The sequence below is a fragment of the Corvus hawaiiensis genome (assembly GCF_020740725.1).
Source record: "Corvus hawaiiensis isolate bCorHaw1 chromosome 37 unlocalized genomic scaffold, bCorHaw1.pri.cur SUPER_37a, whole genome shotgun sequence".
Classification (NCBI taxonomy): Eukaryota; Metazoa; Chordata; class Aves; order Passeriformes; family Corvidae; genus Corvus; species Corvus hawaiiensis.
In genome coordinates, this window is record NW_025963262.1 from 33,689 (window position 1) to 55,811 (window position 22,123).

Below are 22,123 nucleotides of genomic sequence, written 5' to 3' on the forward strand. Positions count from 1 at the left end.
TTTTGAGGGGGATTTTGGGGGGGGTTGGGGTTGATTTGGGGGGTCCTGAGTGGTTGGGGGAGGGGTTTGAGGGGAATTTTGGGGGGTTTTGGGGGGTCCTGATTGGTTGGGGGGGATTTTGGGGGGAATGTGGGAGGTCCTGATTGGCTGAGGGGGATTTTGAGGGGAATTTGAGGGATTTGGGGGGTCCTGAGTTGTTGGGGGAGGGGGTTGGGGGGATTTGGGCGGATTTTGAGGGGATTTGGGGGCTCCTGATTGGCTGAGGGGGATTTGGGGGGGGTTTTGGGGGGGTCTTGATTGGCTGGGGGGGATTTTGGGGGGGTTTGGGGGGGATTTTGAGGGGGATTTTGGGGGGTTTTGGGGGGGATTTGGGGGTCCTGAGTGGTTGGGGGAGGGGTTTGAGGGGAATTTGGGGGGGTTTTGGGGGGTCTTGATTGGTTGGGGGGGATTTTGAGGGGAATTTGAGGGATTTGGGGGGTCCTGAGTTGTTGGGGGAGGGGGTTGGGGGGATTTGGGGGGGATTTTGGGGGGATTTGGGGGCTTCTGATTGGCTGAGGGGGATTTGGGGGGTTTTGGGGGGGTCTTGATTGGCTGGGGGGGATTTTGGGGGGGTTTGGGGGGGATTTTGAGGGGGATTTTGGGGGGTTTTGGGGGGGATTTGGGGGGTCCTGAGTGGTTGGGGGAGGGGTTTGAGGGGGATTTGGGGGGGGATTTGGGAGGTCCTGATTGGCTGAGGGGGATTTTGGGGGGAATGTGGGGGGTCCTGATTGGCTGAGGGGGATTTTGGGGGGAATTTGAGGGATTTGGGGGGTCCTGAGTTGTTGGGGGAGGGGGTTGGGGGGATTTGGGCGGATTTTGAGGGGATTTGGGGGCTCCTGATTGGCTGAGGGGGATTTGGGGGGGGTTTTGGGGGGGTCTTGATTGGCTGGGGGGGATTTTGGGGGGGTTTGGGGGGGATTTTGAGGGGGATTTTGGGGGGTTTTGGGGGGGATTTGGGGGTCCTGAGTGGTTGGGGGAGGGGTTTGAGGGGGATTTGGGGGGGGATTTGGGGGGTCCTGATTGCCTGAGGGGGATTTTGGGGGGAATTTGGGAGGTCCTGATTGGCTGAGGGGGATTTTGGGGGGAATTTGGGAGGTCCTGATTGGCTGAGGGGGATTTTGAGGGGAATTTGGGAGGTCCTGATTGGCTGAGGGGGATTTTGAGGGGAATTTGGGAGGTCCTGATTGGCTGAGGGGGATTTTGGGGGGAATTTGGGAGGTCCTGATTGGCTGAGGGGGATTTTGAGGGGAATTTGAGGGATTTGGGGAGTCCTGAGTTGTTGGGGGAGGGGGTTGGGGGGATTTGGGGGGGATTTTGGGGGGATTTGGGGGCTTCTGATTGGCTGAGGGGGATTTGGGGGGGGTTTGGGGGGGTCTTGATTGGCTGGGGGGGATTTTGGGGGGGGTTTGGGGGGTCCTGAGTGGTTGGGGGAGGGGTTTGAGGGGGATTTTGGGGGGGATTTGGAGAGTCCTGATTGGCTGAGGGGGACTTGGGGGGGAGGGTTTTGGGGGGATTTGCGGAGGATTTGGGGGGATTTGGGGATCCTGAGTGGTTGGGGGGGATTTTGAGGGGATTTGGGGGTCCTGATTGGCTGAGGGAGATTTGGGGGGGGGGGGGGGGGGTTTGGAAGAGATTTGGGGGGTCCTGATTGGCTGAGGGAGATTTGGGGTGGTTGGGAGATTTGGGGGGTCCTGATGGGCTGAAGGGGATTTTGGGGGTATTTTGAGGGGGTTTTGGGGGGTTTTGGGGGGATTTGGGGGGGTCCTGAGTGGCTGGGGGAGGGGTTTGAGGGGATTTTGGGGGGTTTTGGGGGGTCCTGATTGGCTGAAGGGGATTTTTGGGGGATTTTGGGGTGTCCTGATTGGTTGGAGGAGGGGTTTTGGGTGGATTTGAAGGGGTCCTGATTGGCTGAGGGGGGGTTGGGGGGTTTGGGGGGGGATTTGGGTGGATTTGGGGAGGGATTGGAGGGTCCTGATTGGCTGAGGGGGAATTTGGGGGGTTGGGGGGATTTTGGGGAGGGGTTTGGGGATTTGGGGGGGGGGTTGGGGGGGATTTGAGGGGGATTTGGGGGGATTTGGGGTGTCCTGATTGGCTGAGAAGGATTTTGGGTGGGGGCTTGAGAGAAGGGGGAGGGATTTGGGGGGATTTGGGGCGTCCTGATTGGCTGATGGGGATTTTGGAGGGGGGGGGGGGGGATTTGGAGGAGGGCTTTGGGGGATTTTGGGGGGATTTGGAGGGATTTTGGGGGGATTTTTGGGGGGATTTGGGGGATTGCTGATTGGCTGAGACGGATTTTAGGAGAATTTTGGGGAGATTTGGGGGGGTCCTGAGCGGTTGGGGCAGATCTGGGGGGGGGGGATTTGGGGAGGATTTTTTGGGAGATTTTGGGCGAGATTTTGCAGCGGATCCTGATTGGCCGAGGACCATTTGGGGGGAGGGGCGAGAGAGGGCGGGGCTTGCGGGGAGGGGGAGGGGCTTGGGGGACTCCCGATGTGACATCCAGGACCACTCCCCCCCCCAGGTGTGCCCAGGTGTGCCCAGGTGACCCCCAGGTGTGCCCAGGTGTGCCCAGGTGTGCCCAGGTGACCCCCAGGTGACCCTCAGGTGACCCCTCAGGTGTCACAGGTGGGGTCAGGGAGCCCCCCAGGTGTCACAAGGAGCCCCTCAGGTGTCACAGGTGGGGTCAGGGAGCCCCTCAGGTGTCACAGGTGAGGTCAGGGAGCCCCTCAGGTGTCACAGGTAAGGCCAAGGAGCCCCTCAGGTGTCACAGGTGAGGTCAAGGAACCCCTCAGGTGTCACAGGTGAGGTCAGGGAGCCCCTCAGGTGTCACAAGGAGCCCCCCAGGTGTCACAGGTAAGGCCAAGGAACCCCTCAGGTGTTACAGGTGAGGTCAGGGAACCCCTCAGGTGTCACAGGTGGGGTCAGGGAGCCCCTCAGGTGTCACAGGTGAGGTCAGGGAACCCCTCAGGTGTCACAAGGAGCCCCTCAGGTGTCACAGGTGGGGTCAGGGAACCCCTCAGGTGTCACAAGGAGCCCCCCAGGTGTCATAGGTGAGGTCAGGGAGCCCCTCAGGTGTCACAAGGAGCCCCCCAGGTGTCACAGGTAAGGCCAAGGAACCCCTCAGGTGTTACAGGTGAGGTCAGGGAACCCCTCAGGTGTCACAGGTGGGGTCAGGGAGCCCCTCAGGTGTCACAGGTGAGGTCAGGGAACCCCTCAGGTGTCACAAGGAGCCCCTCAGGTGTCACAGGTGGGGTCGGGGAACCCCTCAGGTGTCACAAGGAGCCCCTCAGGTGTCACAGGTGGGGTCAGGGAACCCCTCAGGTGTCACAAGGAGCCCCTCAGGTGTCACAGGTGGGGTCAGGGAACCCCTCAGGTGTCACAGGTGAGGTCAGGGAGCCCCCCCAGGTGCATCAGGTGCCCCCCAGGTGTTAGGAGGAGCCCCTCAGGTGTATTCAGGTAAGGCCAAGGAGCCCCTCAGGTGCCACAGGTGAGGTCAGGGAGCCCCTCAGATGTCACAAGGAGCCCCCCAGGTGTCACAGGTGAGGTCAGGGAGCCCCTCAGGTGTCACAGGTGGGGTCAGGGAGCCCCTCAGGTGTCACAAGGAGCCCCCCAGGTGTCACAGGTGAGGTCAGGGAGCCCCTCAGGTGTCACAGGTGGGGTCAGGGAGCCCCTCAGGTGTCACAAGGAGCCCCTCAGGTGTCACAGGTGAGGTCAGGGAGCCCCTCAGGTGTCACAAGGAGCCCCCCAGGTGTCACAGGTAAGGCCAAGGAACCCCTCAGGTGTCACAGGTGAGGTCAAGGAACCCCTCAGGTGTCACAGGTGAGGTCAGGGAGCCCCTCAGGTGTCACAGGTGGGGTCAGGGAGCCCCCCAGGTGTCACAGGTGAGGTCAGGGAGCCCCCCAGGTGTCACAGGTGGGGTCAGGGAGCCCCCCAGGTGTCACAGGTGAGGTCAGGGAGCCCCCCCAGGTGCGCCCGGGTGCCCCCCAGGTGCATCAGGTGACCCCCAGGTGTTAGGAGGAGCCCTTCAGGTGTATTCAGGTAAGGCCAAGGAGCCCCTCAGGTGTCACAGGTGAGGTCGGGGACCCCCCCCAGGTGTCACAGGTGAGGCCGGGGAGCCCCCCAGGTGCGCCCAGGTGCCCCCGCAGGTGCTCAGTCTCCGCCGTGGGCGCGGATGGTGCGGCGGATCCAGGCGGTGAAGGCGCAGACGCGGCTGTAGACGCCCGGCTTGCCCCGCTGGCCGCACACCTGCAGCCCCCAGGACACCACGCCCTGCAGGTAACCCCCGCACACCAGCGGGCCCCCGGAGTCGCCCTGGGCAACGGGGACAGGTGAGGGACAGGTGAGGGACAGGTGAGAGACAGGTGAGAGACAGGTGAGAGACAGGTGAGTCCCCCCAGATGTTCCCCAGGTGTGTCCCACTCCCATTCCTCCCCATACAGGTGAGTCCCAGCCCCTTCCCTCCCCCATACAGGTGAGTCCAACCCCTCTCCCCCATACAGGTGAGCCCCCCCCAGGTGTTTTCTGTTCCAATTCAGCCCCATACAGGTGAGTCCAACCCCTCTCCCCGATACAGGTGAGTCCCTCCAGGTGTTCCCCACTCCCATTCACCCCATACAGGTGAGTCCCCCCAGATGTTCCCCAGGTGTGTCCCACTTCCATTCCTCCCCATACAGGTGAGTCCCCCCCATACAGGTGAGTCCCCCCAGATGTTCCCCAGGTGTGTCCCACTCCCATTCCCCCCCATACAGGTGAGTCCCAGCCCCTTCCCTCCCCCATACAGGTGAGTCCCTCCAGGTGTTCCCCACTCCCATTCACCCCATACAGGTGAGTTCCCCCAGGTGTTTTCTGTTCCAATTCAGCCCCACACAGGTGAGTCCCCCCAGGTGTTCCCCAGGTGTGTCCCACTCCCATTCCCCCCCATACAGGTGAGTCCCAGCCCCTTCCCTCCCCCATACAGGTGAGTTCCCCCAGGTGTTTTCTGTTCCAATTCAGCCCCATACAGGTGAGTCCCCCCAGGTGTTCCCCAGGTGTGTCCCACTCCCATTCCCCCCCATACAGGTGAGTCCCAGCCCCTTCCCTCCCCCATACAGGTGAGTTCCCCCAGGTGTTTTCTGTTCCAATTCAGCCCCACACAGGTGAGTCCAACCCCTCTCCCCCATACAGGTGAGTCCCCCCCATACAGGTGAGTCCCCCCCATACAGGTGAGTCCCCCCAGATGTTCCCCAGGTGTGTCCCACTTCCATTCCTCCCCATACAGGTGAGTCCCCCCAGATGTTCCCCAGGTGTGTCCCACTTCCATTCCTCCCCATACAGGTGAGTCCCCCCAGATGTTCCCCAGGTGTGTCACACTCCCATTCCCCCCCATACAGGTGAGTCCCAGCCCCTTCCCTCCCCCATACAGGTGAGTCCAACCCCTCTCCCCCATACAGGTGAGTCCCTCCAGGTGTTCCCCACTCCCATTCACCCCATACAGGTGAGTCCCCCCCATACAGGTGAGCCCCCCCAGGTGTTTTCTGTTCCAATTCAGCCCCATACAGGTGAGTTCCAGCCCATTCCCCCCCCATACAGGTGAGTCCCCTCCAGGTGTGTCCCACCCTTTTCCCCCATACAGGTGAGTCCCCCCCATACAGGTGAGTCCCCCCCATACAGGTGAGTCCCCCCAGGTGTTCCCCAGGTGTGTCACACTCCCATTCCTCCCCATACAGGTGAGTCCCCCCAGATGTTCCCCAGGTGTGTCCCACTCCCATTCCCCCCCATACAGGTGAGTCCCAGCCCCTTCCCTCCCCCACACAGGTGAGTCCAACCCCTCTCCCCCATACAGGTGAGCCCCCCCCCATGCAGGTGAGTCCCAGCCCATTCCCTCCCTCCAGGTGGGTCCCTCTCCCATTCTCCCCATACAGGTGAGTCCCCCCCCCGCCCCCAGGTGACCCCTCAGGTGCGCGTCCCCCACACCTGGCCGCACCTGGCAGGAGTCGGTGCTGTCTCCGTCGCGGCCGCCGGCGCAAAGCATGTTGGGAGTGATGGCGCCGGGGTACAGGTGAGCGCAGTCGGCGTTGGACCAGGTGAACACCTCCCCGCACTGCAGCACATCCGGGAACGCACCTGGCGCGGGTGAGAGCGGTCAGGGACAGGTGTGGGACAGGTGGGATGGGTGGGACAGGGGAGGGACAGGTGAGGGACAGGTGGGATGGGTGGGGATGGTAGAGATGGATGGGACAGGTGAGACAGGTGGGGGACAGGTGGGACAGGTGAGGTTGATGGGACAGGTGGGACAGGTGTGGGACAGGTAGAGATGGATGGGACAGGTGAGGGACAGGTGTGGGATGGATGGGACAGGTGGGACAGGTGTGGGATGGATGGGACAGGTGAGGGACAGGTGGGACAGGTGAGGTTGATGGGACAGGTGGGACAGGTGTGGGACAGGTAGAGATGGATGGGACAGGTGAGGGACAGGTGTGGGATGGATGGGACAGGTGGGACAGGTGTGGGATGGATGGGACAGGTGAGGGACAGGTGGGACAGGTGAGGTTGATGGGACAGGTGGGACAGGTGTGGGACAGGTAGAGATGGATGGGACAGGTGAGGGACAGGTGTGGGATGGACGGGACAGGTGGGACAGGTGTGGGATGGACGGGACAGGTGAGGGACAGGTGTGGGATGGATGGGACAGGTAGGGATGGATGGGACAGGTGAGGGACAGGTGTGGGATGGACGGGACAGGTGTGGGACAGGTGTGGGATGGATGGGACAGGTGGGACAGGTGTGGGATGGATGGGACAGGTGAGGGACAGGTGGGACAGGTGAGGTTGATGGGACAGGTGAGGGACAGGTGAGGGACAGGTAGGGATGGACGGGACAGGTGGGATAGGTGTGGGATGGACGGGACAGATGAGGGAAAGGTGTGGGATGGATGGGACAGGTGAGGGAAAGGTGTGGGATGGATGGGACAGGTGAGGGAAAGGTGTGGGACAGGTGTGGGATGGATGAGACAGGTAGGGATGGATGGGACAGGTGAGGGACAGGTGTGGGATGGATGGGACAGGTGGGACAGGTGTGGGATGGATGGGACAGGTAGGGATGGATGGGACAGGTGGGACAGGTAGGGATGGATGGGACAGGTGAGGGACAGGTGTGGGATGGATGCGACAGGTGGGACAGGTATCACCTGCCCCCTCCTGTGGTCCTCATTTGTCCCTCCCCAGGTATCCCCTGTCCCCCCTCCCCCATCCCCTCACCTGTCCTCCCCCAGGTCTCACCTGTCCCCCTTCTCTGACCCCTCCACGTGTCCCCATCCCCTCACCTGTCCCCCCCCCACCTGTCCCCCCCCACCTGTCCCCCATTTCCGACCCCCCAAGTCTCACCTGTCCCCCCCCCCCCCCGATCTCACCTTGCGGGCTGCGGGTGCTGCCCCAGCCGGACACCACGCACCTGTCCCCTACCTGGGGACACCTGCGGGGCAGCGGCGCGGGCCGCACGCGCTCGCTCAGGTGCGCGGGGCTGCTGAGGCGCAGCAGCATGACGTCACTGTCATGGCCGCCGGGCCGGTAGCGCGGGTGCACGAAGGCGCGCGCCCAGGTGAGGCACTGCTCCGCCCCCTCGCGCTCCTTCAGGCTGTGCTCGCCCAGCAGGACCCGCAGGGGGCTGGACAGGTAAAGGTGGGCACAGGTGAGCTCACCTGGGGCAGGTGAATACACCTGGGGCAGGTAAATGCACCTGGGACAGGTGAGGGACAGGTGAGGCTCCGCCCTGCCCCTTCAGGCTGTGCTGGCCCAGGGGGCCGGACAGGTAAAGATGGGCACAGGTGAGTTCACCTGGGGCAGGTAAATACATTTGGGACAGGTAAATACATCTGGGACAGGTGAGGGACAGGTGAGGGACAGGTGAGGGACAGGTGAGGGGCAGGTGAGGCTCGACCCTGCCCAGCAGGATGCGCAGGGGGCTGGACAGGTAAAGGTGGGCACAGGTGAGCTCACCTGGGGCAGGTAAATGCACCTGGGACAGGTGAGGGACAGGTGAGGGGCAGGTGAGGGGCAGGTGAGGCTCGACCCTGCCCAGCAGGACGCGCAGGGGGCTGGACAGGTAAAGGTGGGCACAGGTGAGCTCACCTGGGACAGGTACAGGGGGTTTTTATAAAGTGGAGGGCTCAGGAGGGCACCTGGTGGGGAAACTGAGGCACAGGTGGGCACTGCCAAGTGGGTGGATGTGGGCCAGGTGTATCCCAGGTGTGCCCAGGTGTGCCCAGGTGTGGTTCTATCCCTCCCAGGTGTGCCCAGGTGTGCCCTCACCTGTCGGCCCGGCAGTGGGCAGCGGTCAGCACCCAGCTGCGGCCGATCAGGACGCCCCCGCAGTGGATGGTGCTGCCCAGGTGTGCCCAGGTGTGCCCAGGTGTGGTTCTATCCCTCCCAGGTGTGCCCAGGTGTGCCCAGGTGTGGTTCTATCCCTCCCAGGTGCATCCCAAGTGTATCCCAGCTGTGCCCAGGTGTGCCCAGGTGTGCCCAGGTGTGGTCCTATCTCTCCCAGGTGTGCCCAGGTGTGTTTCAATCCCCCCAGGTGTATCCCAGGTGTGCTCAGGTGTGTTTCTATCCCTCCCAGGTGTGCCCAGGAGTGCCCAGATGTGTTTCTATTCCCCCCAGGTGTGCCCAGGTGTATCCCAGGTGTGCCCAGGTGTGTTTCTATCCCTCCCAGGTGTGCCCAGGAGTGCCCAGATGTGTTTCTATCCCTCCCAGGTGTGCCCAGGTGTGTTTCTATCCCCCCCAGGTGTGCTCAGGTGTATCCCAGTTGTGCCCAGGTGTGTTTCTATTACCCCCAGGTGTGACCAGGTGTATCCCAGGTGTATCCCAGGTGTGCCCAGGTGTGCCCAGGTGTGTTTCTATCCCTCCCAGGTGTATCCCAGGTGTATCCCAGGTGTGCCCAGTTGTGCCCAGGTATGTTTCTATTACCCCCAGGTGTGACCAGGTGTATCCCAGGTGTATCCCAGGTGTGCCCAGGTGTGCCCAGGTGTGTTTCTATCCCTCCCAGGTGTATCCCAGGTGTATCCCAAGTGTGCCAAGGTGTGCCCAGGTGTGTTTCTATCCCTCCCAGGTGTATCCCAGGTGTATCCCAGGTGTGCCCAGTTGTGCCCAGGTGTGTTTCTATTACCCCCAGGTGTGACCAGGTGTATCCCAGGTGTATCCCAGGTGTGCCCAGGTGTGCCCAGGTGTGCCCTCACCTGTCGGTCCGGCAGTGGGCAGCGGTCAGCACCCAGCTGCGGCCGATCAGGACGCCCCCGCAGTGGATGGCGCCCCCTGGCTGCAGCAGCAGCACCTGGTAGGGGTGGAGCCGCCGCTCGCACCTGGCCCCGCCCACGATGCGGTTCTCGTCATCGCCCGCGGCCGCTGCGCACCAGTATAAACCAGTTGGGACCAGTACGGACCGGTGAGCCTCAGAGAGCCTCCCCAGTTCAAACCAGTTCATCCCCAGTTCATCCCAGTTCACAGCAGTTCAGCCCAGTGCCCCCAAAGTGCCTCCCCAGTTCTCGTCATCGCCCGCGGCCGCTGCGCACCAGTATAAACCAGTTGGGACCAGTACGGACCGGTGAGCCTCAGAGAGCCTCCCCAGTTCATCCCAGTTCATCCCCAGTTCATCCCAGTTCATCCCAGTTCAGCCCAGTGCCCCCAAAGTGCCTCCCCAGTTCTCGTCATCGCCCGCGGCCGCTGCGCACCAGTATAAACCAGTTGGGACCAGTACGGACCGGTGAGCCTCAGAGAGCCTCCCCAGTTCATCCCCAGTTCATCCCCAGTTCAAACCAGTTCACAGCAGTTCAGCCCAGTGCCCCCAAAGTGCCTCCCCAGTTCTCGTCATCGCCCGCGGCCGCTGCGCACCAGTATAAACCAGTTGGGACCAGTACGGACCGGTGAGCCTCAGAGAGCCTCCCCAGTTCAAACCAGTTCATCCCCAGTTCATCCCAGTTCACAGCAGTTCAGCCCAGTGCCCCCAAAGTGCCTCCCCACTTCTCGTCATCGCCCGCGGCCGCTGCGCACCAGTATAAACCAGTTGGGACCAGTACGGACCGGTGAGCCTCAGAGAGCCTCCCCAGTTCATCCCAGTTCATCCCCAGTTCAAACCAGTTCAGCCCAGTGCCCCCAAAGTGCCTCCCCACTTCTCGTCATCGCCCGCGGCCGCTGCGCACCAGTATAAACCAGTTGGGACCAGTACGGACCGGTGAGCCTCAGAGAGCCTCCCCAGTTCAAACCAGTTCATCCCCAGTTCATCCCAGTTCACACCAGTTCATCCCAGTGCCCCAAAGTGCCTCCCCAGTTCTCGTCATCGCCCGCGGCCGCTGCGCACCAGTATAAACCAGTTGGGACCAGTACGGACCGGTGAGCCTCAGAGAGCCTCCCCAGTTCATCCCAGTTCATCCCCAGCTCATCCCAGTTCACAGCAGTTCAGCCCAGTGCCCCCAAAGTGCCTCCCCACTTCTCGTCATCGCCCGCGGCCGCTGCGCACCAGTATAAACCAGTTGGGACCAGTACGGACCGGTGAGCCTCAGAGAGCCTCCCCAGTTCAAACCAGTTCATCCCCAGTTCATCCCAGTTCACAGCAGTTCAGCCCAGTGCCCCCAAAGTGCCTCCCCAGTTCTCGTCATCGCCCGCGGCCGCTGCGCACCAGTATAAACCAGTTGGGACCAGTACGGACCGGTGAGCCTCAGAGAGCCTCCCCAGTTCATCCCAGTTCATCCCCAGTTCATCCCAGTTCACAGCAGTTCAGCCCAGTGCCCCCAAAGTGCCTCCCCAGTTCTCGTCATCGCCCGCGGCCGCTGCGCACCAGTATAAACCAGTTGGGACCAGTACGGACCGGTGAGCCTCAGAGAGCCTCCCCAGTTCATCCCAGTTCATCCCCAGTTCATCCCAGTTCATCCCAGTTCAGCCCAGTGCCCCCAAAGTGCCTCCCCAGTTCTCGTCATCGCCCGCGGCCGCTGCGCACCAGTATAAACCAGTTGGGACCAGTACGGACCGGTGAGCCTCAGAGAGCCTCCTCAGTTCATCCCCAGTTCATCCCAGTTCAAACCAGTTCACAGCAGTTCAGCCCAGTGCCCCCAAAGTGCCTCCCCAGTTCTCGTCATCGCCCGCGGCCGCTGCGCACCAGTATAAACCAGTTGGGACCAGTACGGACCGGTGAGCCTCAGAGAGCCTCCCCAGTTCATCCCCAGTTCATCCCCAGTTCAAACCAGTTCACAGCAGTTCAGCCCAGTGCCCCCAAAGTGCCTCCCCAGTTCTCGTCATCGCCCGCGGCCGCTGCGCACCAGTATAAACCAGTTGGGACCAGTACGGACCGGTGAGCCTCAGAGAGCCTCCCCAGTTCAAACCAGTTCATCCCCAGTTCATCCCAGTTCATCCCAGTTCAGCCCAGTGCCCCCAAAGTGCCTCCCCAGTTCTCGTCATCGCCCGCGGCCGCTGCGCACCAGTATAAACCAGTTGGGACCAGTACGGACCGGTGAGCCTCAGAGAGCCTCCTCAGTTCATCCCCAGTTCATCCCAGTTCAAACCAGTTCACAGCAGTTCAGCCCAGTGCCCCCAAAGTGCCTCCCCACTTCTCGTCATCGCCCGCGGCCGCTGCGCACCAGTATAAACCAGTTGGGACCAGTACGGACCGGTGAGCCTCAGAGAGCCTCCCCAGTTCATCCCCAGTTCATCCCAGTTCAAACCAGTTCACAGCAGTTCAGCCCAGTGCCCCCAAAGTGCCTCCCCAGTTCTCGTCATCGCCCGCGGCCGCTGCGCACCAGTATAAACCAGTTGGGACCAGTACGGACCGGTGAGCCTCAGAGAGCCTCCCCAGTTCATCCCCAGTTCATCCCCAGTTCAAACCAGTTCACAGCAGTTCAGCCCAGTGCCCCCAAAGTGCCTCCCCACTTCTCGTCATCGCCCGCGGCCGCTGCGCACCAGTATAAACCAGTTGGGACCAGTACGGACCGGTGAGCCTCAGAGAGCCTCCCCAGTTCAAACCAGTTCATCCCCAGTTCATCCCAGTTCACAGCAGTTCAGCCCAGTGCCCCCAAAGTGCCTCCCCACTTCTCGTCATCGCCCGCGGCCGCTGCGCACCAGTATAAACCAGTTGGGACCAGTACGGACCGGTGAGCCTCAGAGAGCCTCCCCAGTTCATCCCAGTTCATCCCCAGTTCAAACCAGTTCAGCCCAGTGCCCCCAAAGTGCCTCCCCACTTCTCGTCATCGCCCGCGGCCGCTGCGCACCAGTATAAACCAGTTGGGACCAGTACGGACCGGTGAGCCTCAGAGAGCCTCCCCAGTTCAAACCAGTTCATCCCCAGTTCATCCCAGTTCACACCAGTTCATCCCAGTGCCCCCAAAGTGCCTCCCCACTTCTCGTCATCGCCCGCGGCCGCTGCGCACCAGTATAAACCAGTTGGGACCAGTACGGACCGGTGAGCCTCAGAGAGCCTCCCCAGTTCATCCCAGTTCATCCCCAGTTCATCCCAGTTCATCCCCAGTTCATCCCAGTTCACAGCAGTTCAGCCCAGTGCCCCCAAAGTGCCTCCCCAGTTCTCGTCATCGCCCGCGGCCGCTGCGCACCAGTATAAACCAGTTGGGACCAGTACGGACCGGTGAGCCTCAGAGAGCCTCCCCAGTTCATCCCAGTTCATCCCCAGTTCATCCCAGTTCACAGCAGTTCAGCCCAGTGCCCCCAAAGTGCCTCCCCAGTTCTCGTCATCGCCCGCGGCCGCTGCGCACCAGTATAAACCAGTTGGGACCAGTACGGACCGGTGAGCCTCAGAGAGCCTCCCCAGTTCAAACCAGTTCATCCCAGTTCAGCCCAGTGCCCTCAAAGGGAACCTACATTGAATCCCAGTTCATCCCAGTTCAAACCAGTTCAAACCAGTTCAGCCCAGTGCCCTCAAAGTGAACCCACATTAAATCCCAGTTCATCCCAGTTCACACCAGTTCAGACCAGTTCATCCCCAGTTCAAACCAGTTCAAACCAGTTCATCCCAGTGCCCTCAAAGTGAACCCACACTGAATCCCAGTTCATCCCAGTTCACACCAGTTCAGCCCAGTACCTCCCCTGTTCATCCCAGTTCACACCAGTTCATCCCAGTTCAAACCAGTTCATCCCAGTTCACACCAGTGCCCCCAAAGTGCCTCTCCAGTTCCCGCCATCGCCCGCGGCCGCTGCGCACCAGTATAAACCAGTTGGCACCAGTACGGACCAGTTTGCACCAGTGACCTCCCAGTGACTTCCCAGTGGTCTCCCCAGTTCATCCCAGTTCATCCCAGTGCCCTCAAAGGGAACCCACATTGAATCCCAGTTCAAACCAGTTCACACCAGTTCAGCCCAGTGCCTCCCCAGTTTGTCCCAGTTCACACCAGTTCAGCCCAGTGCCTCCCCAGTTCTCATCCCAGTTCAAACCAGTTCATCCCAGTTCATCCCAGTGCCCTCAGAGGGAACCCACAGTGAATCCCAGTTCGTCCCAGTTCACACCAGTTCAAACCAGTTCAAACCAGTTCATCCCAGTGCCCTCAAAGGGAACCCACACTGAATCCCAGTTCATCCCAGTTCACACCAGTTCAAACCAGTTCATCCTAGTGCCCTCAGAGTGAACCCACACTGAATCCCAGTTCATCCCAGTTCACACCAGTTCAAACCAGTTCATCCCAGTTCAAACCAGTGCCCCCAAAGTGCCTCCCCAGTTCCCGTCATCACCCGCAGCCGCTGCGCACCAGTACAAACCAGTTGGCACCAGTATAAACCAGTTTGGACCAGTTTGCACCAGTGACCTCCCAGTGACTTCCCAGTGGCCTCCCCAGTCCATCCCAGTCCATCCCAGTTCATCCCAGTTCATCCCAGTGCCCTCAATGTGAACCCACATTGAATCCCAGTTCACACCAGTTCAAACCAGTTCAAACCAGTTCATCCCAGTTCACACCAGTGCGCCCAAAGAGCCTCCCCAGTTTCCATCATCACCTGCGGCCGCTGCGCACCAGTATAAACCAGTTTGGACCAGTACAGACTGGTGACCCCCAGAGAGCCTCCCCAGTTCATCCCCAGTTCAAACCAGTTCACACCAGTTCATCCCAGTGCCCTCAAAGTGAACCCACATTAAATCCCCGTTCATCCCAGTTCAAACCAGTTCATCCCCAGTTCAAACCAGTTCATCCCAGTTCATCCCAGTGCCCTCAAAGGGCAACCACATTGAATCCCAGTTCAAACCAGTTCAAACCAGTTCAAACCAGTTCATCTCAGTGCCCTCAAAGTGAACCCACACTGAATCCCCGTTCATCCCAGTTCACACCAGTTCAGACCAGTTCATCCCCAGTTCAAATCAGTTCAAACCAGTTCATCCCAGTGCCCTCAAAGTGCAACCGCATTGAATCCCAGTTCATCCCAGTTCAAACCAGTTCACACCAGTTCATCCCCAGTTCATCCCAGTGCCCTCAAAGTGAACCCACACTGAATCCCAGTTCATCCCAGTTCAAACCAGTTCATCCCAGTTCAAACCAGTGCCCCCAAAGTGCCTCCCCAGTTCCCGTCATCACCCGCAGCCGCTGCACACCAGTACAAACCAGTTGGCACCAGTATGGACCAGTTTGGACCAGTTTGCACCAGTGACCTCCCAGTGACATCCCAGTGGCCTCCCCAGTCCATCCCAGTCCATCCCAGTTCATCCCAGTTCATCCCAGTGCCCTCAATGTGAACCCACATTGAATCCCAGTTCACACCAGTTCAAACCAGTTCAAACCAGTTCATCCCAGTTCACACCAGTGCGCCCAAAGAGCCTCCCCAGTTTCCATCATCGCCTGCGGCCGCTGCGCACCAGTATAAACCAGTTTGGACCAGTACAGACTGGTGACCCCCAGAGAGCCTCCCCAGTTCATCCCCAGTTCAAACCAGTTCACACCAGTTCATCCCAGTTCATCCCAGTGCCCTCAAAGTGAACCCACATTAAATCCCCGTTCATCCCAGTTCAAACCAGTTCATCCCCAGTTCAAACCAGTTCATCCCAGTTCATCCCAGTGCCCTCAAAGGGCAACCACATTGAATCCCAGTTCATCCCAGTTCAAACCAGTTCAAACCAGTTCGTCCCAGTGCCCTCAAAGTGAACCCACACTGAATCCCCGTTCATCCCAGTTCACACCAGTTCAGACCAGTTCATCCCCAGTTCAAATCAGTTCATCCCAGTTCATCCCAGTGCCCTCAAAGTGCAACCGCATTGAATCCCAGTTCATCCCAGTTCAAACCAGTTCACACCAGTTCATCCCCAGTTCATCCCAGTGCCCTCAAAGTGAACCCACACTGAATCCCAGTTCATCCCAGTTCAAACCAGTTCATCCCAGTTCAAACCAGTGCCCCCAAAGTGCCTCCCCAGTTCCCGTCATCACCCGCAGCCGCTGCACACCAGTACAAACCAGTTGGCACCAGTATGGACCAGTTTGGACCAGTTTGCACCAGTGACCTCCCAGTGACATCCCAGTGGCCTCCCCAGTCCATCCCAGTCCATCCCAGTTCATCCCAGTTCATCCCAGTGCCCTCAATGTGAACCCACATTGAATCCCAGTTCACACCAGTTCAAACCAGTTCAAACCAGTTCATCCCAGTTCACACCAGTGCGCCCAAAGAGCCTCCCCAGTTTCCATCATCGCCTGCGGCCGCTGCGCACCAGTATAAACCAGTTTGGACCAGTACAGACTGGTGACCCCCAGAGAGCCTCCCCAGTTCATCCCCAGTTCAAACCAGTTCACACCAGTTCATCCCAGTGCCCTCAAAGTGAACCCACATTAAATCCCCGTTCATCCCAGTTCACACCAGTTCATCCCCAGTTCAAACCAGTTCACACCAGTTCATCCCAGTGCCCTCAAAGTGCAACCGCATTGAATCCCAGTTCATCCCAGTTCAAACCAGTTCACACCAGTTCATCCCCAGTTCATCCCAGTGCCCTCAAAGTGAACCCACACTGAATCCCCGTTCATCCCAGTTCACACCAGTTCAAACCAGTTCATCCCCAGTTCAAACCAGTTCAAACCAGTTCATCCCAGTGCCCTCAAAGTGAACCCACACTGAATCCCAGTTCATCCCAGTTCAAACCAGTTCACACCAGTTCATCCCAGTGCCCTCAAAGTGAACCCACATTAAATCCCCGTTCATCCCAGTTCAAACCAGTTCATCCCCAGTTCAAACCAGTTCATCCCAGTTCATCCCAGTGCCCTCAAAGGGCAACCACATTGAATCCCAGTTCATCCCAGTTCAAACCAGTTCAAACCAGTTCGTCCCAGTGCCCTCAAAGTGAACCCACACTGAATCCCCGTTCATCCCAGTTCACACCAGTTCAGACCAGTTCATCCCCAGTTCAAATCAGTTCATCCCAGTTCATCCCAGTGCCCTCAAAGTGCAACCGCATTGAATCCCAGTTCATCCCAGTTCAAACCAGTTCACACCAGTTCATCCCCAGTTCATCCCAGTGCCCTCAAAGTGAACCCACACTGAATCCCCGTTCATCCCAGTTCACACCAGTTCAAACCAGTTCATCCCCAGTTCAAACCAGTTCAAACCAGTTCATCCCAGTGCCCTCAAAGTGCAACCACATTGAATCCCAGTTCATCCCAGTTCAAACCAGTTCACACCAGTTCATCCCAGTGCCCTCAAAGGGAACCCACACTGAATCCCAGTTCATCCCAGTTCACACCAGTTCAGACCAGTGCCTCCCCAGTTCGTCCCAGTTCACACCAGTTCAGCCCAGTTCATCCCAGTTGCCCCCAAAGTGCCTCCCCAGTTCTTGGCATTGCTTGCAGCTGCTGCGCACCAGTATAAACCAGTTTGGACCAGTACAGACCAGTTTGCACCAGTTCACACCAGTGCAGCCTCAGCGATTTCCCAGTGGCCTCCCCAGTTCACACCAGTTCAAACCAGTTTGGACCAGTTCACACCAGTTTGGACCAGTGACCTCCCAGTGATCTCCCAGTGACCTCACAAAGCCTCCCCAGTTCATCCCAGTTCAGCCCAGTTCACACCAGTTCAGCCCAGTGTTTCCAAAGCGAATCCCAGTGAATCCCAGTTCACACCAGTTTGGACCAGTGACCTCCCAGTGACCTCCCACTTCCCACCCACTCCCTCCCAGTTGCTCCCAGTTCATCCCAGTTTCCTCCCAGTTGTTCCCAGTTCCCCTCCCAGTGCCTCCCAGTCCCTCCCAGTGTCCCCAGTTTCCACTCAGTTGCTCCCAGTTTCCTCCCAGTCCCTACCAGTTCATCCCAGTCCCTCCCAGTGCCCCCAGTTCCCCTCCCAGTGCCCCCAGTTCACCCTCCCAGTACAAACCAGTTCCACCCCGTCGATTGCCTCCCACTCACCCCAGTTCCTCCCAGTCCCTCCCAGTGTCCCCAGTTCACCTCTGGCTCTGTCCCAGTATGGCCCAGTGGCCTCCCAGTTCCCTCTCAGTGCTCCCAGTGCCCCCCAGTTCATCCCAGTCCCTTCCAGTTCACCTCCAGCTCTGTCCCAGTATGGCCCAGTCGCCTCCCAGTGCCTCCCAGTTCACTCCCAGTTCCTCCCAGTTAACCCCGGTTCACTCCCAGTGTCTCCCAGTGACCTCCAATGACCTCCCAGTGCCTCCCAGTTCATCCCAGTTCTCTCCCAGTGTCCCCCAGTTCATCCCAGTTCATTCCCAGCGCCCTCCAGTCCAAACCAGTACGAACCAGTGGCCAACAGTAGCAGCGGCAGCGCCCTCCCAGTGCCCTCCCAGTGCCCCCCAGTCCAAACCAGTCCAAACCAGTACGAACCAGTGGCCAGCAGCAGCAGCGGCAGTGCCCTCCCACTGCCCCCTAGTCCAAACCAGTCCAAACCAGTGCAAACCAGTGGCCAGCAGCAGCAGCGGCAGCACCCTCCCAGTGCCCCCCAGTCCAAACCAGTACAAACCAGTGGCCAGCAGCAGCAGCGGCAGCGCCCTCCCAGTGCCCCCCAGTCCAAACCAGTACAAACCAGTGGCCAGCAGCAGCAGCGGCAGCGCCCTCCCAGTGCCCCCCCCGTGCCCCCCAGTCCAAACCAGTCCAAACCAGTCCAAACCAGTACAAACCAGTGGCCAGCAGCGGCAGCGCCCTCCCAGTGCCCCCCCCGTGCCCCCCAGTCCAAACCAGTCCAAACCAGTCCAAACCAGTGGCCAGCAGCAGCAGGGGCAGCGCCCTCCCAGTGCCCCCCAGTCCAAACCAGTCCAAACCAGTCCAAACCAGTGGCCAGCAGCAGCAGGGGCAGCGCCCTCCCAGTGCCCCCCAGTCCAAACCAGTACAAACCAGTACAAACCAGTGGCCAGCAGCAGCAGGGGCAGCAGGCGCTCCATGGGAGGAGGAGGAGGGCGAGGAAGGAGCCGCTGCCTTTAAATCCCCGCGGAGCTGCCCCGGCCGGTCCGGCCGGCGCCACTCCCAGTGCCTCCCAGTGCCTCCCAGTTCAGCCCAGTTCAGCCCAGTTCAGCCCTGCGCACTCCTGGGGCCCCCCACAGGGCCTCCCAGTTCAGCCCAGTGACTCCCAGTTCAGCCCAGGGCCCCTAAGTGGCTTTTCCTGTCCCGCCCAGTTCAGCCCAGTTCAGCCCAGTGACTCCCAGTTCAGCCCAGTTCAGCCCAGTGCCTCCCAGTAACTCCCAGTTCAGCCCAGTTCAGCCCAGGGCCCCTAAGTGCCTTTTCCTGTCCCGCCCAGTTCAGCCCAGTGACTCTCAGTTCAGCCCAGTTCAGCCCAGTGCCTCCCAGTAACTCCCAGTTCAGCCCAGTTCAGCCCAGGGCCCCTAAGTGCCTTTTCCTGTCCCGCCCAGTTCAGCCCAGTTCAGCCCAGTGACTCCCAGTTCAGCCCAGCGACTCCCAGTTCAGCCCAGCTCAGCCCAGGGCCCCTAAGTGCCTTTTCCTGTTCTGCCCAGTTCAGCCCAGTTCAGCCCAGTTCAGCCCAGTTCAGCCCTGCACACTCCTGGGGCCCCCCACAGGGCCTCCCAGTTCAGCCCAGTGCCCTCCCAGTTCAACCCAGTGCCTCCCAGTTCAGCCCAGGGTCCCTAAGAGCCTTTTCCTGTCCCGCCCAGTTCAGCCCAGTTCAGCCCAGTGCCTCCCAGTTCAGTCCAGCACACTCCTGGGGCCCCCCACAGGGCCTCCCAGTTCAGCCCAGTGACTCCCAGTTCAACCCAGTTCAGCCCAGTGCCTCCCAGTTCAGCCCAGGGTCCCTAAGAGCCTTTTCCTGTCCCGCCCAGTTCAGCCCAGTTCAGCCCAGTGCTCCTAAGTGCCTTTTCCAGTTCCTCCCAGTTCCTCCCAGTTCAGCCCTGTGCACTCCTGAGGCCCCCCACAGGGCGTCCCAGTTCAGCCCAGTTTAGCCCAGTGCCTCCCAGTTCAGCCCAGTGCTCTTAAGCGGCTTTTCCAGTCCCTCCCAGTTCAGCCCAGTTCAGTCCCCCACATCCCTCCCAGTCCCCCCCAATCCTCCCAGTGCTCCCCAGTCCCTCCCAGTCCCCTCCCAGTGCCCCCCAATCCCTCCCAGTCCCTCCCAATCCCTCCCAGTCCCCTCCAAGTTCCTCTCAGTCCCATCCCGGTCCCTCCCAGTTTATCCCAGTTCATCCCAGTCCCTCCCAGTACTCCCAGCACAGTTTTGGCTGTGCCGCAGGTGTTTGGGACATCAGGTCTACCCCGGGTGTGACATGAGGAGGGGCGCGGATTTTGGGGGAAATTGCAGGGATTTTGGGGATGCCAGGAACTCTTGGGGTTTCCCAAATTTTCGGAGAGGGTCCCAAATTTTTTGGGGGGTTCCAGGTGTGCGGAACGGATTTTTTGGGGGGTCTCAGGTGATTTTGGGGGGGGTGCGAGGTGTTTGGGACATCAGGTCTACCCCGGGTGTGAAATGAGGAGGGGCGCGGATTTTGGGGGAAATTGCAGGGATTTTGGGGATGCCAGGGATTTTTGTGGGGGCCCCAAATTTTCGAGGGGGATTCCCAAATTTTCGCGGAGGGTCCCAAATTTTTTGGGGGGGTCCCAGGTGTGCGGAGAGGATTTTTAGGGGTCTCAGGTAATTTTTAGGGCGTCCAGGTGTTTGGGACATCAGGTCTACCCCGGGTTTGAAATGAGGAGGGGCGCGGATTTTGGGGGAAATTGCAGGGATTTTGGGGATGCCAGGGATTTTTGTGGGGGTCCCAAATTTTCGAGGGGGATTTCCAAATTTTCGGGGAGGGTCCCAAACTTTTTGGGGGGGTCCCAAGTGTGCGGAGAGGATTTTTAGGGGTCTCAGGTAATTTTTAGGGTGTCCAGGTGTTTGGGACATCAGGTCTACCCCGGGTGTGAAATGAGGAGGGGCGCGGATTTTGGGGGAAATTGCAGGGATTTTGGGGGATGCCAGGGATTTTTGTGGGGGCCCCAAATTTTCGAGGGGGATTCCCAAATTTTCGGGGAGGGTCCCAAATTTTTCGGGGAGGGTCCCAAATTTTTTGGGGGGTCCCAGGTGTGCGGAACGGATTTTTTAGGGGGGGTTTCATGGGACTTTAGAGGGGGTTGCGACGGTGTTTGGGACATCAGGTCTACCCCGAGTGTGAAATGAGGAGGGGCGCGGATTTTGGGGGAAATTGCAGGGATTTTGGGGATGCCAGGGATTTTTGTGGGGGCCCCAAATTTTCGAGGGGGATTCCCAAATTTTCGCGGAGGGTCCCAAATTTTTTGGGGGGGTCCCAGGTGTGCAGAGAGGATTTTTAGGGGGCTCAGGTAATTTTTAGGGCGTCCAGGTGTTTGGGACATCAGGTCTACCCCGGGTGTGAAATGAGGAGGGGCGCGGATTTTGGGGGAAATTGCAGGGATTTTGGGGATGCCAGGGATTTTTGTGGGGGTCCCAAATTTTCGAGGGGGATTTCCAAATTTTCGGGGAGGGTCCCAAACTTTTTGGGGGGGTCCCAGGTGTGCGGAGAGGATTTTTAGGGGTCTCAGGTAATTTTTAGGGTGTCCAGGTGTTTGGGACATCAGGTCTACCCCGGGTTTGAAATGAGGAGGGGCGCGGATTTTTGGGGGAAATTGCAGGGATTTTGGGGGATGCCAGGGATTTTTGTGGGGGTCCCAAATTTTCGAGGGGGATTCCCAAATTTTCGGGGAGGGTCCCAAATTTTTCGGGGAGGGTCCCAAATTTTTTGGGGGGTCCCAGGTGTGCGGAACGGATTTTTTGGGGGGGTTTCATGGGACTTTGGAGGGGGTTGCGACGGTGTTTGGGACATCAGGTCTACCCCGGGTGTGAAATGAGGAGGTGCGCGGATTTTTGGGGGAAATTGCAGGGATTTTGGGGGATGCCAGGGATTTTTGGGGTGGTGCCAAATTTTTTGGGGGGGTTCCCAAATTTTTGCGGGGGGGCCCGGCTGAGGCTCCCGGGCCGCGGTGCCCCAGCCCCACCCGTTCTTTGCTCAGCAATTACCGGGGGGGGGAACCGGACCCGGAACCGGACACGGGGGGGGCCCAAATTCCAGAGGGGGGGGGGGGTTGGGAATTCCCGGGAATTTTGGGAGGGGGGGAATGGGGTCCCTGGGTGCTCCCCCCCAGTTTTTGGGTGCCCCCCCAATTTTTGGGTGCCCCCCGGGTCTCATTGGTGCCCCCCAAAATTTTTGTGCCCCCCTCCATTTTAGGGTCCTTGGGTGCCCCCCCCATTTTCGGACGTCCCCCAAATTTTGGGTGCCCCCCCCCCACCCCGGTCCCACGGGTGCCCCCCAATTTTTGGGTGTCCCCCTCCTCTTTTGGGGTCCTTGGGTGCCTCTCCCAATTTTTGGGTGCCTCCCGCAAATTTTGGGTGCCCCCCTCCCATTTCGGGATCCCGGAGTGCCCCCCCCAAATTTTCAGGTGCACCCCTCGATTTTTGGGTGCCCTCCCCAGTCTCATGGGTGCCCCCCCCAATTTTTGGGTGCCCCCCCATTTCCCACAGGTGCTCCCCCAATTTTTGGGGTCCTTGGCTGCCCCCCAAATTTTGGGTGCCCCCCCCATTTCGGAATCCCTGGGTGCCCCCCCCCAATTTTTGGGTGCCCCCCCATTTTGGGATCCCTGGGTGCCTCCTCCCCTATTTTTGGGTGCCTCCCCCCCCCAAATTTTGGGTGCCCCCCCCGATTTTTGGGTGCCCCCCCCCCCGTC

The 22,123-nt window shown here is 59.9% G+C and overlaps 1 protein-coding gene and 2 long non-coding RNA genes across 5 annotated transcripts; 2 read left to right on the forward strand and 1 right to left on the reverse strand.

Moving 5' to 3' along the window:
• The first annotated feature begins 2,663 nt into the window (after positions 1-2,663).
• On the forward strand, positions 2,664-3,066 carry LOC125320801. The gene is made up of 3 exons (XR_007201288.1): positions 2,664-2,721; positions 2,753-2,862; positions 2,946-3,066. It is a non-coding gene; the product is annotated as an uncharacterized LOC125320801 (long non-coding RNA).
• Positions 3,067-3,172: 106 nt separating this feature from the next.
• Positions 3,173-4,043, forward strand: LOC125320800. Of its 3 annotated transcripts, XR_007201287.1 has the most exons (6): positions 3,173-3,234; positions 3,401-3,444; positions 3,570-3,609; positions 3,672-3,735; positions 3,850-3,951; positions 3,983-4,043. It is a non-coding gene; the product is annotated as an uncharacterized LOC125320800 (long non-coding RNA). The 3 variants fall into 3 exon arrangements; XR_007201285.1 differs by lacking the exon at positions 3,983-4,043 and having other exon boundaries at positions 3,570-3,692; positions 3,808-3,851; XR_007201286.1 differs by lacking the exons at positions 3,173-3,234; positions 3,983-4,043 and having other exon boundaries at positions 3,367-3,444; positions 3,570-3,692; positions 3,808-3,851.
• A 6-nt stretch (positions 4,044-4,049) lies between these two features.
• LOC125320798 (kallikrein-6-like) lies at positions 4,050-18,403 on the reverse strand. The gene is made up of 5 exons (XM_048293225.1): positions 18,312-18,403; positions 9,248-9,413; positions 7,427-7,680; positions 6,002-6,141; positions 4,050-4,350 (listed from the first exon to the last, which is right to left on the reverse strand). Exons 1-5 carry the CDS (start codon positions 18,346-18,348, stop codon positions 4,189-4,191), a joined length of 759 nt encoding a protein of 252 aa, XP_048149182.1. The 5' UTR covers positions 18,349-18,403; the 3' UTR covers positions 4,050-4,188.
• Positions 18,404-22,123: the final 3,720 nt, after the last annotated feature.

What these genes read in the sequence shown, in the direction of transcription:
- LOC125320798 (XM_048293225.1), bottom strand. Translation starts at nt 18,348, where the DNA reads ATGGAGCGCCTGCTGCCCCTGCTGCTGCTGGCCACTG. An exon ending in CCTGCTGCTGCTGGCCACTG is followed by an intron (nt 9,414 to 18,311) that starts GTTTGTACTGGT and finishes ACTGGTGCGCAG; the next exon opens with CGGCCGCGGGCGATGACGAG. An exon ending in CAGCACCCGCAGCCCGCAAG is followed by an intron (nt 6,142 to 7,426) that starts GTGAGATCGGGG and finishes CACCCGCGCCAG; the next exon opens with GTGCGTTCCCGGATGTGCTG.